General features: G+C 55.9%; 1 protein-coding gene across 4 annotated transcripts; it reads right to left on the bottom strand.

Moving 5' to 3' along the window:
- Positions 1–167: 167 nt before the first annotated feature.
- LOC127479097 (myomegalin-like) lies at positions 168–25,288 on the bottom strand. Of its 4 annotated transcripts, none has more exons than XM_051805662.1 (38): positions 23,957–25,288; positions 20,348–20,467; positions 18,649–18,768; positions 18,295–18,387; positions 17,959–18,174; positions 17,270–17,428; positions 16,782–16,895; positions 16,188–16,325; positions 15,710–15,889; positions 15,267–15,461; positions 14,776–14,919; positions 13,681–13,759; positions 13,059–13,147; positions 12,759–12,875; positions 12,181–12,318; positions 11,751–11,863; positions 10,924–11,051; positions 7,490–7,581; positions 7,220–7,368; positions 6,812–7,127; positions 6,552–6,720; positions 6,303–6,419; positions 5,749–6,223; positions 5,307–5,542; positions 5,062–5,113; positions 4,564–4,781; positions 4,219–4,413; positions 3,448–3,669; positions 3,141–3,272; positions 2,892–3,011; positions 2,627–2,804; positions 2,427–2,551; positions 2,115–2,216; positions 1,737–1,924; positions 1,348–1,491; positions 1,127–1,265; positions 975–1,021; positions 168–769 (listed from the first exon to the last, which is right to left on the bottom strand). In XM_051805662.1, exons 1-38 carry the CDS (start codon positions 25,103–25,105, stop codon positions 635–637), a joined length of 6,843 nt encoding a protein of 2,280 aa, XP_051661622.1. In that variant the 5' UTR covers positions 25,106–25,288; the 3' UTR covers positions 168–634. The 4 variants fall into 4 exon arrangements, with proteins under 4 accessions (XP_051661622.1, XP_051661631.1, XP_051661649.1 ...); XM_051805671.1 differs by having other exon boundaries at positions 168–723; XM_051805689.1 differs by lacking the exon at positions 1,348–1,491.
- Positions 25,289–26,725: the final 1,437 nt, after the last annotated feature.

Raw genomic sequence — 26,725 nt, 5'->3', positions numbered from 1 at the left:
ACAGCAAGAGGAGGAAAGGCAGCACCCAGTAGGGCACAGAGCTGCCCTAGGGGTGCTGGGGTGGGGCACAGAGCCACCCCCTTGGGGCCAGCTGGTGCCTTTGGCACCCTGTGCTGGGGGTGGGTTGGGGAGGGGGAACACTGCTGCAGAGACAGGCGGGCCAGAAACACCAGAACCCAAAGGTAACCTTTATTGGGGACTCTTCAGCCACTGAACAGAATATGGCATTTCTTACATCTTCCTCCCGCGCTGGGGCCCCAACATGCCTGGGAAGCCCCCAAAACGCAGTTCTGATACCTCTGTCTATATACATATACATACATCCATGAGCAGGGGTGGGTGCTCAGCAGGGTTACAGGTGGGACCAGGTCCCAGGGCGAGGGGTGCTCAGTGTGGAGGGCTCTGTCACCCCACTGAGCACCAAGGGTGGAAGGGGGCGAGCACTGAAGCGTGGGGCAGGCTAAGTCCAAGCCAGCAGCTGCTGCTGCAATGCCAAGCAAAGGCTGGTGAAGGGCATGCAACCACCACAGCAGCCCAAACCCACTAATAGTGTAGCACACCCCAGCCCCCTGTCCACCCCAGCCCTCCAAGTAGCAGGGACAGGGTCTGCTCCAGCCCTCTGGCATGGCACGACTCAGCAGCCAGCAGGCTGTTCCATGGCGGGCCATCGCTCCCTGCCCTGCCTAGGGCTCAAGAGACAGGCAGGGCCTGCTGGGCCTTCACCTGGCAAGAGACCACACGTGGCAGTAAGAGGGAGAGTTGCTGTGCCCTGGGGACATGGACACATAGGCTGCAGATAGACAACAAAAATGTGTGCCCCCCCCCCCAACGCACTACTGCACCCAGCTGGCCCTCAGCATCCCCTGTCAGCCACCACAGGGTGTGTGTCACCTGTGCCCATCGCCAGGCCATCAGGGCTCACTAGGGTAGAGATACCCATCCCTATCCCACACTGGCTGCCAGGGCAAACTCACCTCCAGGTTCGTTCTGGCCTTGCGCAGCACGCTGTGGGTCCTGGTCACTGCAGGGGAGAGAGAGAGATGGGGTCAGTGAGGCCCTTGTGCTGTGGAACCACCCCAGGTACTTGGGGACCAGCCAGCTTGGCCATGCCACTGGGGCCACGTACGGTGGCTGACGATGAAGTGCTCCATGCTGTCCTTGAGCTGTGCTGTGCTGCGCAGCCGCTTGGCCGTGCTCTGCAGAGCATCCTCCCTCTCAGAGAGCCGGGCCCGCAGCACTGCAATCTCACCCTGTAGTGCCTGCTCCTGGGAGCATGGAGAGGAGAGGAGTGTCATGAGCAGTGAGCACCTAGCCCCGGTGCCCTGCCAGTCCCCAGGCCCTGCTCACTTTCCCCTGGTGCTGGGCGAGGTTGACAGGCAGCATGGTGCTCCAGAAGGCAGTGAGGAGAGACACACACTCTTCCAGGATGCTGTGCAGGGTGCTGGCGCTGCCCCACAGGTGCCCCTGCCCTGTCCCTGCCCATCCCAGAGCCTGTGGGAGAAGGGTGCGGGAGCAGGTGCTGCTGGGGCACCCACATCCCGCTACACCTGGGGACTTGCCGTGCCCAGCCCAGTGTGGCAGGACAGTGCCAGCAGCAGCCCCCAGGCTGGAGGCTCCCTGCCTCCTGCCAGCCCTGCAGGCCTCAGGGCTGATTCTGGGCTCAGGAGCCGTGTCACACATGGTGCACAAAGGTCTGGCCCCTGGGTGCTGCCAGCCCCGTCCTGCCCACACTTTACCTCCTTTCCTGCAAGCTGGCAGTTGGGCAGTCCAAGCGCCGGGCGCGTGAGACACATCAGCTCACGGGCCAGGGCCTTCCCCTCCACGATGTGCTGCTCCAGGGCTTGATATGTGTCCAGGCGGCCGACAACATGAGCCCCCGTCAGTCCCTCGCTCTTCCTCACCAGTGGGTCTGTCTCTTGTGGCTCTGTGGAACAAGCAGGGATAGGTGAGGAACCCTGCCTGCTCCCCTCGTGGTCCTCCTCATCCCATCCTGGGGGCTTGGCTCTGCCCTGAGCTCTCCAGTCTTGCTCAGCAAGAGTGCTGCCATGAGTTTGTCAGGTCTCAGCAGCTCCTAAGCTCCTAAGACCTGTGTGTGGTCAGGCTCTGGTACCCACCGTCCATCCGCTGGACCACCACCGTGTCAGAGGGCAGCGGGGAGAAGAGGGGAGCTGCTGAGTTTGTGCCAACATCCCGCACTGGAGGAGATGGGAAGCAGCCTAGAACAAGAAGCATCTGAGCCCCTGTGGACATCTGTGGCTCTGTGCCAGGGGCTGCTGGGGTCCTGCCCTCCCTCTCTGCCTGCCAGCAAGGCCACCATGTCCCACCTGCTGCCACAACAGGAGAGGTGTTTAGAACCACCCAAGGGTTGCAGAGGGGCGAGGCACCCCAAGACCAGGGACTGAGGGGGCTGGGCACGGGTCCTGTACCTGCTCGTGTCTCAGCAGAGGGGACAGGGAGGCTCTCGTAGACGTGCAGCTCCGCACGCAGGGTCTGCAGGAGCAGGCGCTGCTCCTCACTCTGCTGCTGCAGGAGTGTCACTGAGTGCTGCAGCCTGCAGAGGGGTAACACGTGGGACTGGTGCCCACCCAGTCCTGTGGCCCCAAGGTCACAGTGCCCCAAACCTTACCTGTTGTTGTCCTCCTGCAGAGAGAGCCGCTCGTCCCGGAGCTGCCGGACACTCTCTTGGCACTCAGCGAGCTCTTCTGCCAGCCTCCGCTGCTTCCCACGCCTCTGGCCCAGCTCTGCTTCAGCCTCCCGTACCCGGGAGCAGGCAGACAGGAGTGCCTTCTGCACCCGCACCAGCTCTGCTTGACAGAGACCATGGAGGTGTCACCGCCACCCCACTCAGCCCCCTGGGACTGAGACCCAGTATGCTGCTGGCCCAGCCCTACCTTGGGAGAGGTGGTCACGCTGGAGCCGCACGGTCCGGTTTTCCTCACGCAGAGCCTGGTTCTCCCGGCTCAGCTGCAGCCCCAGCTCCGGTGTCTGGGCATAGACATCACTGGGCAATCCTACAGAGGGGACCAGTGCTGAGTCACTCTCCCCAGTGCCCCACTGTACACAGGGTGAGCACCATCCCTGTGCAACAGGGTGTGCAGAGCCTGGGACCCCAGCAGCCCTGGCCCAGTGCAGCCCCGTACCGCTGGCCTTGCTGGTGGAGGCCAGGCGGCGTTCCAGCTGCTCCCGGAGCCGGTCGTTGGTGCAGATGGACTCCTCGAGGCGCTGGCGCAGGCTGCGGATCTCCACCAAGTGTTCCTCCAGCAGGTCTGCCCCTGCCACAGCCAAGGAGAGGGCTCAGGGCAGGAAAGGCAATGCCATCTGCCTCATGCCATCCCCACTATCCTGCCCCATGCCAGAGTCATGTCCCACAATCATTCTGGTGCCAGATCTCCTCCCTGTTCCCCCACACACATAGGATGCCCCTGTGGTCTCCAACACGGACCATACCTGTTAGCTTCTGGCTGGAAGTGCACCCCAATGGCAGGGTCCCATAAGGTGTCTGGCCAGGTGGGGGTACGTCCCAGAGGACACGGGCTGAGGTGGCCCCGGGGAGCTCAGCCAGGCTCTGCAGTGCACCGTGCTGGCAGAACGATGCCGGGGCTTTGCTGCCCTCTCCAAAGGGGCCCAGTGGGACCGTAGGCTTTGCTGGTGCCACGGGCAGTGCCACACCTCCACACACAGGGCAAATCAGGGAGGAGAAGGACAATGAGCAGGGACAAAAGATGGGGCAACACACTCCCATCATGTGCTTTTTGCCCCCTTCTCGCTCTGCCCAACAGTGCAGCCCAGTGTTCCCCCACACTGATCCCCCATCACTTGACCTCCCACCCTGATCAAACCCACTCCTGCTGAAAAGCAGAGTTTCTCCCAGAGCTTGCTGATTATGTGACACAAGTTGGAGGGTCTCAGCCCCACTCCTACAGAACAGCTAGCTAAACCACCCTTTCCCAAAGGCCCTGGGATACCCAAGTGCCCACACCAAGGGCTAGTGTTGCCTCCAACTGTGTCCATTCCACCCACCAAGACCTCTCTGCACAAGAGCTACATGTCCCCATCATCCGTCAGCCAGAGAGATGGGACCCAACCTCAAAACCATAGCCCCAAGAAGCAGAAGGTCCAGGGCAGGACAGGCAGGTCAGAGAGGGTGGTAGGGGATGAGGCACAGCACAGCATGCAGAGGAGGCAGGACCAAACCCAAGCCAGAGTCAGCGTGCTCACTTTCTCCCAGTTGCCTCTGGAGCACCTGCAGTTCCTGTTGTGCCTCAGCCAGGGAGCAGACAGAGGTCCCACAGCAACCCAGGAATGGTGGGGCCGTGGGAGGGGGGGGCCCAGCAGACAAGAAGGGGGACAGCCCAGGGGCCAGTGCAGGCAAGGGGGCACTAACAGGTTTGGACAAGGAGTCCAAGTGATGGCCTAGAGATAGGAGAGAGAGATGTTAGCGTGGCTCTGGCTCAGCCTAGCAAAGATCCCTTCTCCCTGGGGGCACTGGGGACCCTGGCACATCCCAAGCAGCCAAGTCCACATGTCCAGAGGTGGTTGTGGCCCCTGGTCACCCTGCAGTACCTGTGAGTTGGGCAGGCTCCTCATGGCACTGACTGCACTCGCTGGCTTCATCCCCATCAGAGCAGGGCTCCAGCCCCTCAGATGTGAAGGAGGAGCTCGTGGCAGAGTGGGATGACTCGGAGGGTGGGCAGCTGCTACCTGGGGACTCAGAGCGGTCCTGCAGCTTCCCCTCCAGGCTCTCAATCACCTTCTCCTTCTCCTGGAGCTTCTGGCTGAGCCTGTAGGGGTAGCCTGTCACCTGGGCTGGCAGGTCAGGGTGACCTCCATCCCACAGCTCTTTCTTACATGACACCCCACACGGCATGTCCCACTTGTGATGCAAGGCTGCTCGGAAACATGGAGCGCCCATAGGGGTCCCCAGCTGCAGAGGTAGCCCCAGGATCTGTGCCTGAAGCAGAGATATTGAGGGCATCCTGGGCCCCCCACCCCAAGAGCAGTGATAGACCCCGGGGTGCCCACACCAAGCAGGTCCCATGAACCCTCCCTGGGAACAGGTACCTCAGTGCCAGGAGTTCATGACTAGTTTTATCCTCCCCATCTTGTCGATCTCCTGAAAAACCAAGGCAGAGAAGAGCCAGTCAGTGTCTCCATGCCTAAGGATGCCCAGCCCCAAACAGAGCAGGACAGCACAGCCCAGCACAAGATGTCTGAGTGGCTACAGCCCTTCACCCACCAAAGCATCCCTTCCTCACCTGTTGTGCACCCACAATACCCATTCCCACTGGCCCCCTAAAGGTACTTACTGGTGCCCAGCTTGTCGCTGAGCCTCTCAGCCAGCTGCCTGCCCTGGGCCAGCTGCTCCCGAAAGCCCTGGCCCAGGTAGTAGTCGATGTCAGTGCCGCGGAGCAGGTCCTCGAAGGACCGCAGGGCGTCCCGCAGGTGCTGGGCCAGGCTGCGGCTCACGCCCCGGCCCTCCCGCAGCATCTGCCGCAGGTGGGAGAGCTCCCGAGCCTGCGCCTGGATCAGCGAGTTGTACTTCCTGGGAGAGATGGGCAGGGCAGTCAGACTCCCTGAGAGTGCCGTGGAGGGAGTCTGTGCACTGTCCACTGCTGGGGCTTTACCCCACCATGCAAACACCCCGGGAACCCGGCTGCAGGGAAAACATGCAACAGGGAGCCACCACCCTTGAGAAATTCCTGCAGACCCCCGTAGCCCCCCATCCAGTCCCAGTCCCCAGGACCATACCCTGGCCAAGTGGCAGACTGCAGCTCCTTGGGCAAAGCCCCTCCAGGCTTGGCTGAGGGCAGCTGTGCCTCGAGGAGGGCGACACGGTGCACCAGGCTCTGCAGGTCACGGTGTGCCCTCAGGGCGGGCGGGCAGAGGGTGCCATGGCCATCCGACTGCCAGCCCTCATCCTCATCAGTGAGGCTGTGGGCTGGGGAGACCAAGGCCTTGGGACCTGGTAGAGGCCGCTCAGCACCCGAGGTGTAGCCACTGGTGACGGAGATGGAGCGGGCACGGCGCTGCAGGCTCTGGATCACCTTGTTGGCATTGAGTAGCTGTGCCTTGAGGTCCTGGATGTGCTGGTGCAGGGCCCCCACATCCTCCAGGGCCATGACTTTCTGGGCAGTCTTGCCTGCTCTGGGCACCCCTAGCTGGCATGGGGACCCCAGCTCCTTGCCCAGGCTGAGCTCGCTGAACACATCTGGCTCCTCACACTCTGTAGAGGGCACAGTATGTCATTTCTCCATGCCAGGTAGGCAAAGCATAGGGATCCCTGGAACCTTGGCTCTCCTTACCAGGGCTGGTGGTCTCATCCCGGTCCGCCTCGGTCTCACTTCGTCCACACGTCTCATAGCCCAGGTCCTGGAAGTCCACCTGCACTTGCTTGCTGAGCTGCTGGGTGTGAGGTTCACCTGCTGGGCAGCCCATTCAGCTCAGGGTCCTCCCCGGGCAGGATTCACCACCCCTGCCCCATGCACAGCACAGTGCACAGGGCGTGCCAGGCTCGGCACAGACTCCCTGTCCCACCCGCGGTTTTAACTCACGGAGCAGGACGTGGTACTTCTCCAGCTGCTCGGCTTGTGCCCGCACTGTGGCCTCTGAGGCAGCAAGCTTGTCCTGCAGCTCCTGGCACTGCCTTTGGCCCTGTGCCACCTGGGAATGCAGCTCTGTGCCCAGCCCTGGCCAACCCCCACCGGGAACAGTGCCTTCCACCTGCCAGATGGGAGATGAGCTATCAGCCCCCCATTTCCACCCTCATCCCCATCTCTATCCTCATCCCCATTCTAGTCCCCTGTCCACTTACGTGGCTCCCGTCCCCTCCACCCGGGCTTCCAGGGCAGGGTCTCTTGGGCATGTCATCCTGGGATCGTGCCTCCAGTGCTGGGCGTTTGGTGGGCACAGTTCCCCTCTCTGCTGGGACCCCCTGGCCATCCCCACTGCCTCCGGCCGGGCGGTCCCCGAGGGAACTACGGGTCTTCCGCTGCAGCCTGTGGGTTTCAGAGGCCAGGGGGCTGCCCAGCCCAGCCTCCTCCTGCTCCCCGCCCTCCAGCAGCGATGTGGCTTCACCCATCCGCTCCTTCAGCTCCGCATTTTCCAGGCACAGGCTCAGCATCGCCTTCCTAGGGGCACAAAGCACTGTGAAGGGCAGGCAGAGGCTGGGATGCAGGGTGTCCCCTCCAGCCACTGCCACCCAGAGTCACGGAGTTCTTGCCTGATGTGGGAGACAGAGGAGAAGCCGGCTTCCTCTAGCTGTGCCTTCAGCTCCCGCAGCTCCTCTTCAGCTCGCAGCTCCCGCTCTGGCACGGTGGGCGCTGTTCTCCTTTCGGTGCTCCCACTTTCCTTAAGGGCCCGGGGGCTGCTCTAGAGGGACAAAGACAGAGGGTGATGGGGGCGTTTCCAAAGGGGCTAGGACACAGTTTGGCAGTGGTGCAGTGCCCAATTCTGCCACCCCTGTTCCCAGTGTCGCGCTGCCCTGACTCACGTGCTGGGTTGCCACGCCACGGGTTGTCTCCTCCTTCATGCCGTCGGTGAAGTTGGTGCTGGCAACGTTGGCATCTGTGCCTGCGGCCTGACCTAGGGGACAGCACAGCACAAGGCACTCAGAGGATTGGCACTGGCAGCACTGCCTCTGCACTCTCCTCCCTAGTGATGCCCATGGCCACTGTGGGCAGCCCCGGGGCAGGTGACTGCTTCATACACACCTGGTGCTCCAGCAGGACCGAGGTTTCCCTACTGTCCCTGTGCCCTTCCATCCCCTCTCTGCATGCTGGAGTTCCAACCCAGCATTCTGTGCTGGCCCATCAGTGAGGGAGGGGACAGCACCCCAGCACTGGTATGTGCCCCATCCACATCTCTGCCTTCTCACCACCCTGTGCTTGCTGCCCTGACAGACGTGCACACACACCACCCACTCTGCAGCCACTTCACAAGACACAGCAGCAGCAGCAGCATGAGTTTGGTCAGGGAGCCTTATTGGTACTGCCTCAGCCTGGTGTTGGGGGCCTGACTGCCCAGGCAGAGGTAGCTTGGGAGGTACTATCAGCCACCCTCCCCCCATTGCCCAAGCCCTGCTGTCCGGCATGGTCTTGGGCTCTTTCAAAGTCCTGCACTGGCTTTGCAGAGGTAAAGGGACACTTGTGTCCCATACCACAGTGCCTGGGGGCTTTGGGCTGAGCTGAGGTTATGCTTTTCTTGCTTGCACACAGCTCTGCTCCTGGGCCCTTGATGCAAAACCCTGGGTGAGGACTTACAGTGCCTGCCTAGGCAGCTGGGACATGGGTGTACCCCCAATCCCTCTTCCTCCCAGGGAGACGAGTGCTTGGACAGGGCCCCAGACTTTCCCCTGGGGCTGTGCAGGGTCAGGTCTCACAGCTGCCTTTGTACCAAAGGAGAGGCAGCTGCTTTGCCTGTGGCCAAATCCATCACCATTAGGTCTGGAGCTCCTCGGCAAGGCTGAACACAGAGCAGGGGATAACAGAGAAATCGCAGCAGGAGAGATGCCAAGCATGGCTGGTGAAGGGGAAGCCAGCAAGGAAGCACGTGGCTCTCAGGAGGAATAGCTAAGGACCAGCCAGGAGCATGCCTTGCAGCAGGGCAGGCGTTTGCACAGCACACCATCCACAGCACTTGTGACACACTCAGGAGACACACTCATGATAAGCAACTACCATGAGGCTGCAAAAACCCTCAGCCAGGTGCCAAACCATGCAGGAGGATAGTTCAGTGCCTGCAGGGCCTGAAGGGTAAGGGGATGCAGACCATCAGCTGCAGCCTTTGCTGGGGGGCTGAGGGCCACATGGCTCTCAAGGTGGGTCACTGTGGCTGAAGGAGCAGAGCAGGGTGGCGCACAGCCAGCACAGCTGCTCTGGGCACACGGGAGAATCAGCTCTTATGCCAGGGCACAGCATCCCACTTTTCACCCTCACCCACAGCTCCCAGTGCTCCAGGACCAGAGAGAAAAAGGGAGCACAAATCTCAAGGAAAAACAAACCAACCAACCCCAGGGGAAGAAGAGGAATCTGGTAGTGGGGGAGCAGAGAAGTGCGTACGCAGGGCAGCTGTGCCCAGGCTGCTGTTCACCAAGTGCTTGAACCCTCCATGGCAGCAGGAGCACACCAGGCTGCTCAGGTCTCTGTGTGCCACCAGCACAGGAGACAAGAGATGCAACCCCAGCACTACTTTTCCACAGACTTCTCTGTCTTTTACCCCAGCCTGAAGGCACAGAGAATTAGTTACATGGCTTGCAAATTGCACATGGTCCACAAGCACGGGACACCCAGGTGCACCAGCTGCATGGGAGCCTTCACGCTGCTGGGAACAATGGAAGAGAAGCAAGGTCCACAGGAAAGTTGAGAGAGGAAGCATAGATCTCCACAAAGAGCTATGAGACAGCACAAAGAACTGCTGACAGGAGGCCAGCTCGGCATCAGTGCTAGGATGGGGGAAGGAAGGCAGAAAGGTAAGGACAGGGACACAAAGGCTCCTACAAAGCAAGAAGCAGAAGGATAAAGAGAAGATGGTGCTACACAGAGAAGTGAGAGGAAGGGAATGAGATGAAACAGAAGAAGGGAAAAGCTAACCAAACCCAGAGCTGCCCAGCAGCCTCCAGCTGTGCCCCTTCTGGCCATATGGAAACCACTGAGGTCACAACACAGCCGAGTGCTGACCCAGAGGGGCAGTCCTGACCTGCTGGGAGAGCTGTGCTGCATCCCAGCCCCATCTGAGACAGGAAGAGGAGCTCTCAGCAGGGGCAGAAGGAACAGGACAGTTGGTGCCCTGTGAAGCAGTCACAAGCAGTCATGCAGCAGGGCAGTCACAGGTCCGGGTGCGCAGCACAGTTCAGCCCAGTTCAGCCTCCCCAGCAAATAGAAACAGATGCTCAGAGGTGCAAAATTTGCTCCTGCCACTTTGGGAAGTGATTACGGGACAAGAGATCCATAGCCTGCCATGTGTGAGAAGCACTGATCATTGGAAAGCTGTTGCTGCTGTTTTTCAGCTCTCCTGCCAGCCTCCACACTCCTGGAGGAGCTGAAAGAGACCCTGGAAAAGGTATGCAGTGGTACCAAGTGAGACAGCCCCCAGCAATGCAGAAATAGGGTCCTGTCCAACAGCCCAGGGGGTGCGTGGAGCCTGTAAACAAGATGTGGATGTACAAGTGAGGGAGCAGACCCAGTCCAGGCACTGTCTCAGTCACACCAAACCATCTGTCAAAAAGAGGAGGAAATTCTCCCTTGAAGACTCACAAGCTAGGCTGAGACAATTAGGGGAAAAAAACCCCATTCAGTAAAATCATCAATACTGGAGTAGGATTTGGTTTAAGCATAAACTGAATCGCTGGTTCTACACTCAAGTCTTGTGTAAGAGGCCCAGCCAAGTGTCACCAGGTCTTGAATTCTCTGTCTCTGGAACCCACTTTTCCATATACACTGTCTCCCTTTGGGCCAACCACCATCAACCCAAGAGGTGGATGTCACTGGTTTAAGAAAATGGTAAGGGAATACAAAAACTCACACTCATGCACTTGGGAGATGACAGAAAACATCTGGTGTTTCCTTCAGAGATAGGGAATCTTTATTTGGCCCATGGGGGTGGGAGGAGAAGGGAGATAGAGGGAAATCAACTAAAATGGAATGATTTGAATGTGCAAATACATCAGTGGCCACCAGGGTAGGTCAGACAGGAACGTACACGAGACACGGGTGGATTGCACTGATCGCCGTTTCCGAAGCAGCTCAAAAATAAAACAAAAAAGCCCTGCACCAGTTCTACTGTACCATTACTAAGAACCAAAGCAACCCTCCCAGAGTCAGTGAGACAGGCTCGCTCGGTTAGTGAACCGTTTCCGTGGCAGGCGGGTGAGCGCCAGTGCTCAGAAGGCATGCTGGGGTAGGACTCTCACACGCTCCTGTTCCCCACCTCCTATGGCGCCCTGTGTCTCCAGCCTGCTCAAACACTCCAAGCTTCTTCCAAGAGCTTCTTCCAGCTGTCCCCGGAGCTCGTGGACCCCTTCCAGCTCCACCTGCAGAGCGTGGTCTCTCGCAGCGCTAAGCGGACACGCCGCACAGAACGGAAGAGGGTTAGACAGGCTGCAGCAAGCACACACCAAACCGGCCCCTCCATCCACACTGACGTTGACTCCAGGCAGCTCAGCCACCTCCCGCCTCACCTCTAACCTCCCCAGAGCACAGCCATCCCCAAAAAAGGCTCCAGACCATGCTGGGGGACTCAGACTCACAGCTGTTCTTCAGTGCTAACCCAAGCACTCCACTTATGTGCTCTCTTGCTATCAGGTAGCTCAAATATCCCAGAGGCTGCAGCCTCATGAAGGGCACGGGATTACTGCAGGGGACAGACAACCGCCTGGATAAGCACCTAGATAGATCCTTATCAACCCAACAGCTGGTTGGGAATTTGACAGCAGTCTCTGAAAGGTGGCCAAAGTGTGGGTGGGAAACTGAGCTGGGAAGGGATAAGTCAGGGAACAGAGATGGAAATCCCATGGCAATGGGGGGGAGTTTAGGGAGCATTTAAAGCTGGCCACCACAGCGTCTTGAAGGGAAAAAGCCTAAAACTTCAACTCCCCAAAAAACATTGGGCTGATGTTTTGCCTCAACTCCCTCTTTCCCCACTGAAGGCTCTCAGACTTGCAGAACAACCACTGCTTCAGGGATTGCCCCAATGGACCACCCATGCCTGTCCTGGCAGTGAAGGGCAGCACAGAGCCAAGGCACACACTCACTTACCTGTCTGGGTGTGTGTGAAACTTCACCAGGCTGCCATAGAGTTGCCTCTCTGCCTGGAGAGCCTCATTTAACCGATTCCTCTCAGCGATCAGCCCTTCCAGCATCAGTAGCAACTGATTGGAGAGAAGAGACAACATGCAGCACTTACAAACCAGACAGAAATCAAAGGAGACATTCGGCCATCCCCGAGAAACTGGGGCTTCCCCCTTCCTCTCTTGCTCGAGTCCAAATTGATCCATGACATCCCTGGACTCCCAGAAGACTCTGCCCTTTGGACAAGTGCTAAAGGGAACCAATCCTCTCCATCACACACAGTCAGCTTCCAAGAACAAGCACATCTTGGCACATCAAGAGGCTGAAAACAAAGCCTCACAACGGAGCACCAGCAGAAATATAAACACATTCAAGCTTGCCCCACATGGCACGCTACCTGCTGCCTTCTGTTTCCAGCAGCCTCTTGTCCTTGTGATTCTGCCATGGCCACCTTCTCCCGAAGCACCAGCACTTCTTGTGTCAGCCTTTCCATGGCTGGAATTTCTTCAGGATCCACCAGCTGCATCTGCAGATCCTGAAAATCAACAAGCAGCAGGAGAGCTCAGTGAAGAAGGGATCAATAACAAAGACAGCTGGACCTTCGTAAACCTCCCTGGAATGCAACTGCCAAAAGTTTCAAATGTTTGGAAAGATCCAGGTCTCCTAAGAAAAAAAATGCCAGAGCACCCAGTGGATTAGGCACAGACCACAGCCTGCAGCAAGAACTGAGAAGGGACACCACGCACTCTGATTAAAGGGCTCTCAAAGGAGGGTGTTTGGTACACAAGGAGCAAAAAGCCAAGTGACAACACTCCGGGGGTTTGTGGCCTTTACCTTCTGGCCAAAGTACCACAGAGAGCTTTAGGCAAACCATCCACAGCCAGCCAGCCATGCTGTTCTGAGGATGGGGGGAAAGAAGAGACTCCTCTGCAGCCTTTGCAGGTGGAACTGATCCACCATGGCGCAGTATCTCACCTTGATGAGGTCCTCTTTGATCTGGATGGTTCTGGTCAGGGACTCTATATCCGAGGCCTGCACCTGCAGCTCTTCCTCCTGTGTGGCCACGACAGACTGCAGAGCAGTGAGCTCCCGCTACAGAGGGAAGAGAAGCCCGTGAGAGACTTCAGAGAGCCAACATCCCCCTGCAAGCTACTGCCCCATTTCTCTCACTGGGGGTATCCTCACAATAGTGGGGTCCAAAACCTCAAGTGAGAGGCAGCCCAAAGGTCTCCTGCAAGCAAGGGAGATCAAGCACAGGCTTCATCATAAGCTCACCCTGCTTTCCCTCTCTTTCTTCGCCATTAGCTCCAGCTCCTCTTTGGCATTAACGAGATCCTTCTCCAGCTCTGCTGCTGACATTGTAACTGCAAAGACAGCTTGGTTGCAGGGATACTGCATGCCAATTCAAACCCCAGTATGATGACACAGAATCCTTCTTTGGAAAGACAGGGCCCCAGTGCTCCCCATTGTCCCTTAGTAAATATCCTTCTTCTCTGCTTAATATTTGAACAGCAGCCCAAAGCAACAGCAACATCCCAGGCCTGCTGTTCTACCCCAGACAAATTTCAGGTGTCCTGGTCCCAAGGCAAAACCCAAACCCTGGTCCCAGGCAAAACACAAACTTGTCTCAGCTCAGCCTGAAACAAAGTCAAAACCTTTCCACTGGACAGTATCAGATCTTGAATAGAAGTACCTCACCTCAAATCCAACACCAGCCTCTTTTTCCCTACTCCCACCCTCAGACATCACCCTAAAGAGAAGCACAACTTTATTTCACAATATTCACTCTTGTTCGAAGCTCTTTACTCTTTCACAGTTTCATGTGAGCACGTTTTCCCCACAGCAGAAAGCCCTGGTCATGTTTGGGGACCTCAAAAGAAGTTGTCACCACACTCACCTCCCTCAGCCCCGCAGCTGCTGTCCCCCTGTGAGGGTCTGGCAATGGCTGTAGCTCCAGAAGCTATTTCCAGTATTTCCTGAAAACACAAAAGCCTCCAGGTTTGCACCTTTATGGGGAACGTGCAGCTTCCCCAGAGCTCCAGGATTGCAGCAAAGCTGCTGGCTGCTCTTTTGACACCTCTGAAATGTGAGAAACCAACGAAAGGGATCTCGCCAGGCAGCAGGGAGAAGTGAATTGCACCCAGAAGTCGTGTGTGGGCAACAGGGCACTGGCCTTGCTTTATGTGGCACTGGAGTTTGCTGGTAGTGTCTTCACAGTAAGGATTAAGCAGGTTTCATGCAACTGCAGCAACCCGTCCTTCAACTGAGACTCTACAAAGACCTACATTTCCATCTAAGATGTGGCCCAGAAGGACCATGCAGGAAAGAAAACACAGAGCTTGGCCCATATACACATCCCTGGAAGTCTGTAGAGCTCACTGATCCTGGGAATAGAAACCTGTTTACAGCTGCTTAAAAACATTCAACATGTCAGCTCACCAATAAACCACTGACAGCTGCTCAAGTAGGAGCGTGGCATTTGTAGCCTCGGAGTTGTGTTCAGCCTCAAAGGGGGTTTTAGCAAAGCTGCTTTAAAAATACTAACTCCAATTGTGGAAGAGACAGCAAACAGCCAGCAGGCTCTGCCAAGAATTAGTGTGACCTAAAATTAGCTCTCTTGTCCCCTCCAGAATGTGACAATGTCAGGGAGGAGATTACAATACAGCAAAGCAGTCCAGCCCAAGGAAGGACTGGGTCAATGCTGAAAGGTCAGAGGGTGGATGTCTTTCATACTTTTATGTGCCCTGTGGACCCAAATGCTGCCTGATCAAAACAAAGAGACACTGAGTGACACAGGCTGGTGAAATCAAGATCAGAACATCCAGGCAGCATTTCTGACCCTCAGTTTCATCTCTTCCTCCTATAGGAAGTCTCTTCCCTAATCCCACTTTCATTTCTATCATTCTCTGTGGTACTCCTCTCTCTCCCATTTTTCTGTGGCAAACAGTTCTCTCTGGAGCCCTGAGGTCACAGGCAGTTGCATGATTCTTACTTGTATGGGCTGTTTGTGCTGCTTCAACAGCCTGGCACCAGCCAAGTGGGTCCCGAAAGGCTCCTTCCCCAACATGTGCTGGCGCAGTAGTTGCAGCTCACAGCTCCTTTCAGCCAAAGCCTGTGCCATCTTCTCAGCAGCCACCTGGTTGAGGGGGAAAAATAGGGGAAGGAAGGGCCATGACCAGGAGTAGGATCCCTGTCCCTCTTCTTCTTCAGAGACTAAGGGAAACCATCTCAATATTTCTCTCTCACTTGAGACTCAAAGTGCTCTGCAAACCAGCCTGGCAGCTACTGCTCCTGGCCACTCACAGCCACTCCAGTGCAGCCTCCCACCCTACTCACCAGACAGCCTCAGCGAGGCTCGGCCTCTTTATCTACAGAGGAACAAGCTCCTTCATTTCTCTCATCCCATCTGGGAGCTTCTCTTTGCTTAACAAGAGGCAGAGCCACCCACCCCAGCCTCCCACTGTGGCCCTGCACACAACTTACTCTGCTCTGCTGCTCTTTGGCGCTCATGGCCTGCAGCAGCTCCCGGATTTCGGCATCGTGCTCCATGGTCTGACGGTTTCGGTCGCTGAGGAGATCCTGCAGCATCTTCTCCTTGTGCTGGAGACGCAAGCACAGCTCCTCTGCTACCTCACTCTGCCCTGGACCCAGCTTGCACAGCAGAGTTGCTGTAAGCTCCTGACAAGGGGGAGAAAGGGAGAGACATTGCTACCATCCAATTGAAACTTCCTCAAGGACAAACAGCTCTTCTGCCGGGGTGTAGCTGAGAGAGCAGTGTCTCAGCAGACACAGGTATGTACAGGTGCCAAAAGCAGACAGCTTCCAAAGCACTGTGCACAGCTGCAGGTGAGGCAGGCAGCCAGCAGGTTCTGGTCTGGGACCACTCTCTCTACCAACAAACTCAGGAAGCCAAGCTAAGGCCTTACCTCCACCTCCTTATTCCTGTCATGCAGGCAGGTTTGCAGCTGCTGGATGATCCCTTCCTGCTCCTTCTGCCTGCTGCAAGATTTGGCATCAATCTCCTCCTTGAGCCAGCGGAGGTTCTGACAGGTTGCTGAGACCTGCTCCAGTTCCAGGGTTTTGGCTTTCAGGAGGCTCTCCAGGCTCTGAGGACCACAACAGAAGCAGCTCAATCAGGGACACAGACTTAATCTTGAATTAAGCAGAACTGGAAATACCAGTCTCAACTGCTAAAAGAGTCACACAGATTCACCCATCTGCTCCTGGTGCCTTCTACACCCAGAAACAGGAGTGACCCAGGAACGTGCCCCACACACAGGGCCAGAGGAAGGCCAACACCTGCTGATGCTCTCCCCGGCAACAACCAGAGCATTCCCAGGAAGGTCTGTCTAGCAGCACCCCACAGCCAGGCTGGACTCTGCACACCCAGGAACAAGCACTCACATGAATGGTGGCCTCGTTGCTGGAGAGGACACTGCGCAGTCTTTCCAGGTCACTTCCACGCTCCCGTATTGAGAGACGGAGCTGTTGCAGCTCTTGCTCCTTCTTCTCCAGGGCACAGAACTTCTCGTCTACTGCTCGCTATGTGAGAGGGGGGGATTGCTTAGAATGGGGCAGTAGGGCTCTGAAGCCACCACTCCCCGTGTGGGTGTGAGATCCTGGATCCAAATCTCACTGAATTTTTTATATGGGTCGGAACCAACTCACTGTGTGTGTGTGTGCATGTGGGGAAGGGCTGGGCCTAGACCTGCAGGAACATGGTAAGGCCTGCACATAAGGCCTGTGATGAGGGCACATGGTAAAGCCAGAAGGCAAGGCCTGCTGCCCATGCAGAGCACATGGTAGAGCTGAAGGCCCCGCTCTGGGCAGTTTACAGCTTAATCCAGAATGCAAGAGTGGGGGACCTCGGCTCTTCCTTCCCAGAGGGCTCCTCTGGAAGGCTGAGCCATGAAGAGCATGTAGAAGATATGGTCACCCCTGGGGCCCAAAGGGTGAGCCTCAGGGACAACCAAGACATCGCCTACAATATGTGCTCACCTCCAGAGCAGCATCCCTGTCACTGACTCGCTGCTGCAGCTTCTCCAACATGGCATTCATGGCTGCAGGGCTCTTTTCCAAGCTTCGCTGGCATTGCAGAAGCTCCCTTGATTCCTAGAGATCACACACACACACCACCAGTACAACTGTCAGTACAGAAACACCCCTGAGGGAAGCACAGGAGAATCAGAGATAATCATCTCCTTACTCTATGCTTACTTTACTCTCCACATCAAAGGGTGGTAGAGTCCCAGCAGCTGGGACTGGCTTACTAGCACCTGCCAGGGCTCACCAGGCATTGCTGCGGGCTGAGGCACTTGGATACCTGGGCTTTATTCCTCATCTAGGGAGCCCAAAAGCCTCTCTTTCCTTTCCTTCTTTAAAGGGCATGCATGAAAGCTATAGACAGACTTTTGCATGGCCAAGTACCAAAGGAAGAGCAGAGAACCCAATTAATTATGCTCAACTCCAATCTTTCTGCATCTCACCTGCAGAAGCTGCTCCTTGTGAGCCAGCTGCTGACTCAAACGCTGCACTCTCTGCTCCTGCACCTGCAGCTCACGGCATTTCTCCCACTCCACAGTCTGGAGCTGCTGAGCCTTGTCCTGCAGCTCTGCCTGCAGCTGTAGTACCACAGCACGCAGCTCCTGAGAGGAAAAAGCACATATCTTGGAATTCAGTCCTCAACACACCTGTAAACAGCAGGCCAGTTTGAGAAAGCCAAGCGCAGCAAGGACTGTGAGCACAGCCAAAAGTCTTCTGCAACACTACAACTTTCACATCTCCAAACACACTTCTATGTCATGAAGTTTATATTTATCTCATTTTACAGAGTACACATCCATCTAAACCCCTTGCTCTGGCCACAGGCAGAGCTTTAGTCAATCACAGCTAAGCAGCACAACAGGGAACATTAACTTTGTAACATTGCGAAAAGAGATGGGACACTTGCACCAGCCAAAGACATACAAGTGACAACATATACACTCATCAAACGCCTTTGCTGATTCTAAATCCTCAGATATGAGGGTAAGAAAGCTAGAGAGTTCTCCCTCCCACATGTGACAAGGGGTTAGGCGAGTGTGCCCAGACCGGCTTAGGCAGAAATGATGAATAGAGTGGGAGTATTGACTACATCAGTGCTTCTTAAGTTATTTAAACCCAGGCTAAGTCATACCTGGTTGTGTTTCCTGGTTGCCTCTTTCTGCTGCTCTTCCTCATGCATCGTGGTCTCCAGGAGCTGGGTGGTTCTCCTGGCTTCAGCCAGTTGATGCTCTTTCTGGCGCTGAGCTCTCTTCAGTTTCTGCACTTCCAGCTTGGTGCAGAAAAGCGTGTTCTGAAGATCGAGCGGTGACATTTGCTGCTCCTGGGATGACAGCGGGCTCTCGGACACCTGGCAAAAAAAAAACAGGGACCAGAGAAACTCAAAAGATACTCTTCACATGAGGGATTTAAGAATCAGGATCCCTGCAGAATGAAACCTGATGTGTTTTGGGGCTTTCCGGGGACATACCTGCAACTGCCCCAGACGGCTTCTGTGCAACATGTCCCGCAGCTTGGCCATGGTCTCGTTCTGCCCTTCGATGATACGGTACAGCTCTTCTGTCTATGAGTCAGAGCACAGGAAGCCCAGTCATGGGCTAATGAAGCATGAACTCTCCCACCCCAAGGAGATTAGGTTAACCCTAACCCTCCGGCCTGGATTACGACACACGTTAGCATCACATGAAAGAGCTTTGCAAGAAATAATTTACTGAGATCCAGGGTGCCAAGCACTGGCTTAAGCATTTCTTTTCAGCCACTGCCTACAGGGCCAGCACGCTGCCCTCTTTCAGTGAGCACCACCTTTCCCACCCAAAAATATTACCTTATTCTCTTTGCTCTTCAGGGCCTCATTCAGACTCTGGATTGTACGATCTTGCCTCTGTGATGTTTCTTGGACAGACTTTAATTCGAAATTCAGTTCATTCAGCTTTTCCTGTAACAACTGAAGACAGAAATAGCTTGGGTTTGTTTGATCCTGCCTAATACTCTCTATAAACACCCTTAAGACTCCCTCCACTCCTTACTCCATACGGCCCTGGTGTTGACCAGATCAAGGTAAACGTGGCTCCCTCTAGAGTTTGTAAACACTGCTGGAGGTGGGAGGAGACCAGTGAGTAAACACAAAGCCCTCAGTGCCTCCACAGGCCTTAATCCAGTGGTTCTGGTCCCTCCAAAGCAGCCCTCACCTGCAGGGTGGAGGTTTCAGGCTTAGGTTCACATATCACACTGCGTCCCACATACCCCAGCAGAGTGTTGCTCAGGCTGCCCAGCAGCCTTCCCAATTTCTATCATTTATTTCTCTTTCCTTGAAAGAAAAAGAGGCTGCTTCAGCCCAAAAACCTCCCAAAAATCTGAAAGAAAAATATTAATGTGAAGAAGCTACACATTCACTGATCCAATCAGTGGTTTATTTAGCATCAAGTTCTGGCTTCAGCACAACAGAGCCTAGCCAGTTGTGCCAACCAGGGTGCCAACAGCACGGCTGCGAAGCAAAGGGGAACCTCTCACTAAATTACTGGTTTACAACCTGAGAAACTCTTGCCTTTAACATTCTCACACCAAGGACACTGCCACCCACTCTGACAGTTTCAGGACAGTTTGCTGCTTTCACCACAACGTTCATGACGCAGAACACACGTGCGGTTACACAAGTGCTTGTTAACATTTCTAAACGTGCTGCCTGTTGGCATTCTTAATGTTGGATGATACCCCTCCTGTAACAACTTACTCAAGCCTCAGTAAGCACCAAGGTGGTGCTGTCACATAATTGCGTCTTGTTGCTCATTAGTTTACACACCTGTCCTGTTATCTCTTCTCTAGGAGACACTCCCCTTAAACTGTTTAAACACAACTACATTTACTGGGCCTTGGGTCTCTATTTCCGATCGACCTTTGAGGTCCAGGCAGCTCCAACACCTTATGGTTGTCCCCACATTTAAATACATATCCCAACCAGATTTTTTTTTCCCATTTTCCCAGTGGGTATAATTTACCTTAGAGTTCAAGAGCATAATTACGAAGATATACCCCTCCCAACATGTGTTAAAGTTGATGTGCCTCAAGAGAACTCAGATACATGTTTCTTTCAAAAGGAAGTATTTAAATTGATATGGAAACAGGACCCCCTCTGTGCTGATCTCCCTTACTGCTTGAAAAAAGAAGGCAGCCTCTACCTCTTCTCTCCTGCATCAGGCTCAGCCCATGCAAATCCAAGAGGTAGGGAAATAACCCTGTGCATCTCTGCTTCATCAGTTCCTGGAAGGCTCACCAGGCAAGTGGAAAGTTCTTCCAAAACAATGATTTGCAAAAATAAATATGGAAAATCTACGCAGCTCAGCTACAGAAAAAAAGTAAATGATTTTAAGCTGGCAGACAAGCACTGAAAATCACACGTCAGCACACATCCTTGCTGGAAGGGAGGTGCAGGTGGCTGCCTCCAGCCAGGCTAGGAGGCACCCTCCCTCCAGTGCTAACCACACCAGACTCACTAGGCACTGAATATGCTGCTCATGAAGAAATACCTTGTTGGCAGCTTCAGACTGCTGGATTTTGCCCTGCAGCTCTGCAGCATGCAGATCGGACACGTGCTCCCCTGCTGCAGGGTCACCTGGAGCTGGCTGCTGATGTTCATCCTGCAAATTCTGAAAATGAAAAAATAATTTAAAAATAAAAGAATGGCTCAACTCTTGCACTGGTTTCTTCTATTCAGCTGTCAGCCCTCATACACCTTGCAGCAAGGGGTTAAGCATGCCCCCTTGTGCTTTTCCAGCTGTCTGTGATACATTCTCCTGCCTGTGTCTCCCTTCACCTGGGAGGCAGACTGGCACCTGGCAGGTCTCTGCTTGACCTGCCAGAAGTGCCCTGCTGCCCCGAGGCTGTGGTTGGGCTCCCTGTCTCCCCTCACTCCTGTACCAGGAACCCAGCAGCTTGTTTGGCTCTGACCACTGCAGGTGGATGATGGATCTCGACCCAAGCCACATCCCTGAAACCTCCTCTCCTTCCCATGTGCCCTGTTGGTTTAAAAAAGCTTCAAAACCAGCACCAAACTGGTTTCCATGCTCTGCCAAGCTTCTGTGTCTTCATCAAGCCCACAACTTTCAATCCTTCCCACCAGTTCCCCTCCTGCCATGATTAGCAGTCACACACCCCCCGGCTGTGAACCCCCTCCACTCTGGACTCTCCTTAACAGCTCCACATGCTCCAGCATCCACACCATGTACAATTCCCTACAGCTCCTCAAGCAAATTCAGTGCCACAGCTGAGATTTTTTTTTCATGACACATACCCATTTATTGGGAATGTAAACAGCCTACTTTGTGATGCATGGCCTGCCAGACCCGGCTGGCTGAGCACACACTAATCCCTTGTCATCCCTCCTTACTATTTCTCTGCCTCCCGCCCAGTGAGTTAACTCCTTAGGGCAGCACTCAATGGCAGCCTCCCTTCCCAGCCCTCACAGGACTCCTTCGGTACTCCTGAATATCATCGGTGACATGACACCGACTGTACTGGTGCCTGGTGTAAGTGGAAGCCCTGGCAAGCACAGGTTTGCAGTGTAGAGGCCATGGCAACCTGGCAGGGCTTTTTGGAGCACGCACAAAGCAGCACCAGCTCCAGGCAGTGCAGCACAACGAGAGCAGTCAGCTCTGATTAGCCCTGCCAGGGTGAATCCTCATCTTCAGCAGCCACAGCAATGTGCAGTCTCTGGGAAAGCCAGGCAGCACAGGGAAGCTCCCCCAGGTCTCTGCACTGCCCCTCCCACACAGGAGCTTCCATACAGGAACACTGCTTCCCTTTACCCTGATGTTAAGATTTTAGTGAAAACTTAAGACAGTCGCGGAAAAGTAATTTCAAATTTTCCCAGCCAGAAGACTTTGGATCAGACAGGGAGAGATGCCAGATTGTGTCACACAGCCCCTATTTTGAAATGAGGTTGATGAAAAGAAAACAGAGAGGAAAAAAAGCAAAGCACACATTTCCTCACAATTTGCACATTTGGAAAAAAAAAAAAAAGGCGGCAGAAAGCCTGGAAAGAGCTAAGAGCAGAGAGGGCAAAGGGAGACAGACAGAGCCAGCTCCAGAGTCCAAAGTTCCAAAGCCCAAGCTGCTTCTCTCGTGCTTCCCTGCAGCCATGTCAGGAGCAGAGCTCCCCAGCAGCATCTTACTAACAACCAGCACAGCCGCAGCAGTGCCAGCACACGCTGACCCAGACAGAACACTTCTTTAAAAAGTAATAATCACGGCATTATCCAAGCCTGCCAAGCTCAGATCTGCCCAGAACAGCGGGTAGGGGAGTGGCTGGCAGCAGGGCACTGCCTCCCTCGCTGCCAGCACGGCACCGCGGGCAGCTGCGGGAGCGCCTGACAAAGGCGCCGTTTGGTGGCACTTTCCTGGGGCTGTCGTGGGGAAAGGAAGGAATTGCTGGTTCAAGAAAACGCCCAAGAAGACAGTACCTACAAGGTCACACGCCCCGACACCAGACTGCTCAGTAAAGTTAAAGAACTGCAGTTTCCCATAGAAAGAACTGTGGTCCTATATGTCCTGGATACTCCTTTTGCATTTATGCACAGGAATCGCTGGACAGCAGAACCCGACTTTTAGAAGGAGCATCGCTTTTACAAAGAGAAAGAAAAACAATTTGTACAAGAACTATTGAGCTTACTAGCTGCATCTGCCTTCCCATTTTTGCTGTTAAAGCCATCCGAAGGATTAAGCCCTTGCCCCTTCAGCCAGAATCTGTGCCGAAGACCTGCTGCTGTCACGGCCAGAAACAGGCAGTAAAAAATCTTGCAGGATGAATTCCTGGAAAGGATGGTCAGATGGCAGAGGCCAGAGAAACTCCTCAAATGCAGTTCCCAGACGAGGATGGGCATGTGTGACACAAAGCCAAGCTGTAAACACGACACGTTGACTCTGCCACGTTCTCTGTTCAGAGAAAGCCCATTTATACGCTGCAAACACATCCCATGCAGTGAAAATCAGCAGCATCGATGCCCTGGTTCACATCCTCAGCCCCTGGCTGCCAGCGCGATGCCTTTGTGCTGCAGATGAAAATTAGCGTTCCTACATTCCTCTCTACATCGTTTCTGGAGCAGGCTTTTATGGAAAAGCACATAGCTCGCGGGGAATGCCCGAGCAGATGGGGCAGCAAGCAGAGCCCGGCTAAATAGGAAGAGCAATTCAGCACTGCCACAGTTGCCATAGTAATAAACGACCACTTTTCTAATCCCCCAGGCTACCTACAGCATTAGGCAGCACTAAGGCTGCTAATGGGCTTGCAATTAGGCTGACATGGATATTCCTGAATTGAAGCTGACGGAGGCCTTCTATTCATTAAGGAAAGTGGTAAAGAAGTTACAAGTTCAGCTTTTTGACTGCACACTAATGCAGATTTCATTAAAGCCAGCAAAACGGAGGCAACCTGGAGCTAGGATTGCTGCGAAGGCAGATAACAGCAACCCAAAAGCAGGAGCTTTTGTCGCCTCTCAGCAACACCTACCGTTAATTGATGAATCTTTTCAAAGGATCAGAAAATAAACCAATTATCTGGAATACCAACCCTAAAGTCATCCTCTGGCACAAAGCCACCTGCAAGGAAAACACCTGTCCCTCAGGGCACGCGCCACTGGATGCCTGGGCGGATCTGCAAGTCAGGCAGGTCGGAGGCCTGACCTGCAGAGGCAGGGCTGAAGGCAGGCGTTCCTCACACTCAGCCATTACTCAGGCACAAAGAAAACACATCTGCTGGAAAACACATGCCCAGAAGCCTAAAACATTCCCTTTGGTTGCGGATAAAAGGGACACCGACTTCTCCAAGAGAAAGCTGAAGTGAAGTTGGTGCTTTCTCAGCAGGAGAACGACAAAGAGCTTAGACCCATCTAGCAGGCTGCATTGTCAGGGAGGACCGACGGGGAGGAGGGAGGTTAATTTCCCAGAACACAGGGAGGAAACAGGCGACAGGAGAATGACAGAGAAGCAGCACACCTAAAAAGGACCGAGCTGCCTATTCTTAGCCCTGTTTCAGCGACACGTGGCTATCTGTATTATCTCAGCACAGAAGAATCCCCAGTGGGCTCAGCGTCGGACCACGAGGACGCTGCTCAATGGAACGGCGGCACCATGACCTCTACCTGTACCCGCAGCGGCATATAATCCTCACAGAGGTCATCCCACAGCTCCTGCAGTTCAGAAATCTCCAGGGAGAGACCCAAAGGAGCTCTGGAAAACGATTTTCTGTCTGTGTTCAGGACGGCAGAACCAGCACAGGCTAAGCCAGCAGAAGCACTGCCATCTGCCAAGTCACGGCTGAGCTTGGGGTGGGGCAAGCTGGACTTCACAGGAATAGGTAGCCGGCTGCCTCGGGGGCTCTGAAGGGGTTTGTAGTCCAAAGTCTTGATCAAATTGAGGGCCAACTCCAGCCTGTTCCCACTCAGTGAAGAGTTTGGGGTCATGCGGTCATCTGAGAAATCGTCACATTTCCCATTCCCTTTCACCCCCTTATCTGCATCTTCCTCCTTCTGCTGCGGAGGGCTCGCCTCCACGGTGGTGTCCAGGGACTCAACAGAGGACGCAGGTGTGCCTTCCTCCATGCTCTCCCCATCCACAGCCACTCTGGAGCTGGTGGACTCGGCTGCATCACACACAGACGACTCCTCGTTGCCCATGCTGGCTGACCACCGGCTGGACAGCCCGCAAGAGATGCTCCTGGCCACCTTTCGTGGCACTTTGCAAATGGCTTCATAGTCGGCGTCGGCCACCCGCAGGGCGGCACAGCCCCGGCAGCGCCGCGGGCGGCTCCCGGCTCCCTCCGAGCCGTGGCAGCTGTGCGGCTCCAGGCTGTGCTCCTCCTGATCCGTCCAGTACTCAAACCCAGAATAAGCGAAGTCCTCCTGCAGCAGGGCAGCATACCGTGCATCAGGCAGGCTAGAAAGGTCCACAGTCCCATCCCCAGCCCTGTCTTCCGCGCTGGATTCGTCGTTGTTCCTGCGGTACATGCTGGCGATGCAGAACTTGAGGCGGTCCTTCTCCAGCAGCAGCTTCTGCAGGCGCTCGATGGAGAGCGCTTCGATGCGGGCGATGACCGTGTCGAACCTGTAGATGCGGTCCAGCATGAAGGCACACTTGCTGCAGGCGAACTCGGACCTGCCATCCCGGCACAGCTCCCTGCCCAGGACGTGGGAGAGCAGCACCTGGAGGTTCAGCTTGGCCGCCGTGTGGAAGATCCATCGCCGCTGGTTGCCGCACAGCTCCCGCGCGCAGATCCGGCAGGTCTCCTTCATCCTCCCTCCCTCCCGACCCCACCCGAACCTGCTCCTGGGGGCTCCCACCAGACCTTCCCGAGCTCAGCGCATCTCAATCCCTGAGCCCACCGGCACGTCTCACGGACGGCACCGATCCCCCCTTTTAGGGCAGGGTGAGACGGCGGGACTCCTGATGCTACAGCAACATCCCACCCTACACCGCCTCCTTCACATCTTCACAGCCACACCTGGGCTGCCCCCCCTCCTGGTGTCCCCCCGATGCTGCCCCCTCTCCTCACAGCTCGCCCCCCCGCGATGCTGCCCCCTCTCTCCTCACAGCCCCCGTCCCCGGGGCTGCCCCTCACCCCGGGCTGCCCCCGCCCCGCCGCCCCCCGGCCCCTCGCCCCCAGCCCGGAGGATGCTCCTGCCACGGCGGCGCCCGGCTTCTGGATCAGGTTTCAAGATGGCGGCGGGGGACAGCCCCTCCGGGCATGCGCGCCAGCCGCGGTGCCTACCGGGATGTGTAGGCGCCACGCCCGTATGCGTATGCGCAGTGGCAGCCTGCGCCGCGCCCGGGCACACGGGCAGCGCCGGCATCGCGACAGTGACAGCGAGTGCGACAGCGCAGGGGTACAATCTCAGGACCAGTGCCCAGCCCCCAGCCCCAGTGCCAGCCTCCCCCTCCCCCTTCCTACTAGCGCTTGGCTCCACTACAGGTGCCTGTCGCAGTGCCAGGTCCCCACCCCAGTGCCTTTGCCACGTCTCAATGCCAGTGGCAGTGACGGTGCCTGTCCCAGTGCCAGATCCCCACCCCAGTGCCAGCACCATGTCCCAGTCCCAGTGCCCAGCCCCAGCAGGCAGTGCCAGGTGGGCATGTCCCCACAGCACAAGGCCACCACCAGCACCTGCACAGCACCCCGTGCCACCCAGTGGGCACACACCAGGGTTCCCGGTGGGACCACCATGTGGTGGCCCCTGGCTGCTGAGGACAGCACTGTGCCAGCAAGATGTGGCACGGCCAGAGCTGTGGGGCTGCCAGGAACATACTGCTCTGATCTCTCACAGCCCCAGAATCCTGCCTGGCATGGTGCCGGGCCGTCGGGGGTATTTTAAGACCCAGGATTTAAATGGCAGACAGGCATAGGCAGCACCGACACCCACAAAAGGACTGCACAGGCTGGTAGCCTCTCCCCTGAAAGCATGCACCGTGTCTTCCTGGACCCCCTGCTCGCTCCAGCTCCATGGCACAGCTGTGCATCACCCAGTGCTGCCAGGCTGGATGTGGCACAGCCCTGGCCACAGCCCCAGAAGAGGACAGGGATGACAACAGCCAATCGAGCCCTGGGCAGGTGTGCTTATCCCTGGGATGCCGGGCTGGGGTCTCCCCACCTTTGCCCACCTACCTGCTCCTCCATGACCTGGGGTTCCTCCAGGCGCTGCTGCAGATCCCTCTTCTCTGCTGACAGCATTTCCACGAGCTGGTTGCTGGCAGCCAGCTCTCGGGTCAGTTCTTCGATCCTCCTGAGAGGGAGGGAAGGGCAGGGGATGCTCAGGGACTGGGATGGCCCCAGGATGGTACTGGGAACAGCTGGTGGGGGTCAGTCTCTGGGGCAAATCAGAGCAGCCTCAGGGCTGTCCCCCTTCCCCATAGCCCAGCTC

The sequence above is a fragment of the Manacus candei genome, unplaced genomic scaffold (genome assembly GCF_025592945.1).
Source record: "Manacus candei isolate 608988 ecotype Guabito, Panama unplaced genomic scaffold, ASM2559294v1 h1tg000005l, whole genome shotgun sequence".
Lineage (NCBI taxonomy): Eukaryota > Metazoa > Chordata > Aves > Passeriformes > Pipridae > Manacus > Manacus candei.
The sequence above is the reverse complement of the archived record's forward strand: the minus strand, read 5'-3'. Positions and strand labels throughout refer to the sequence as shown.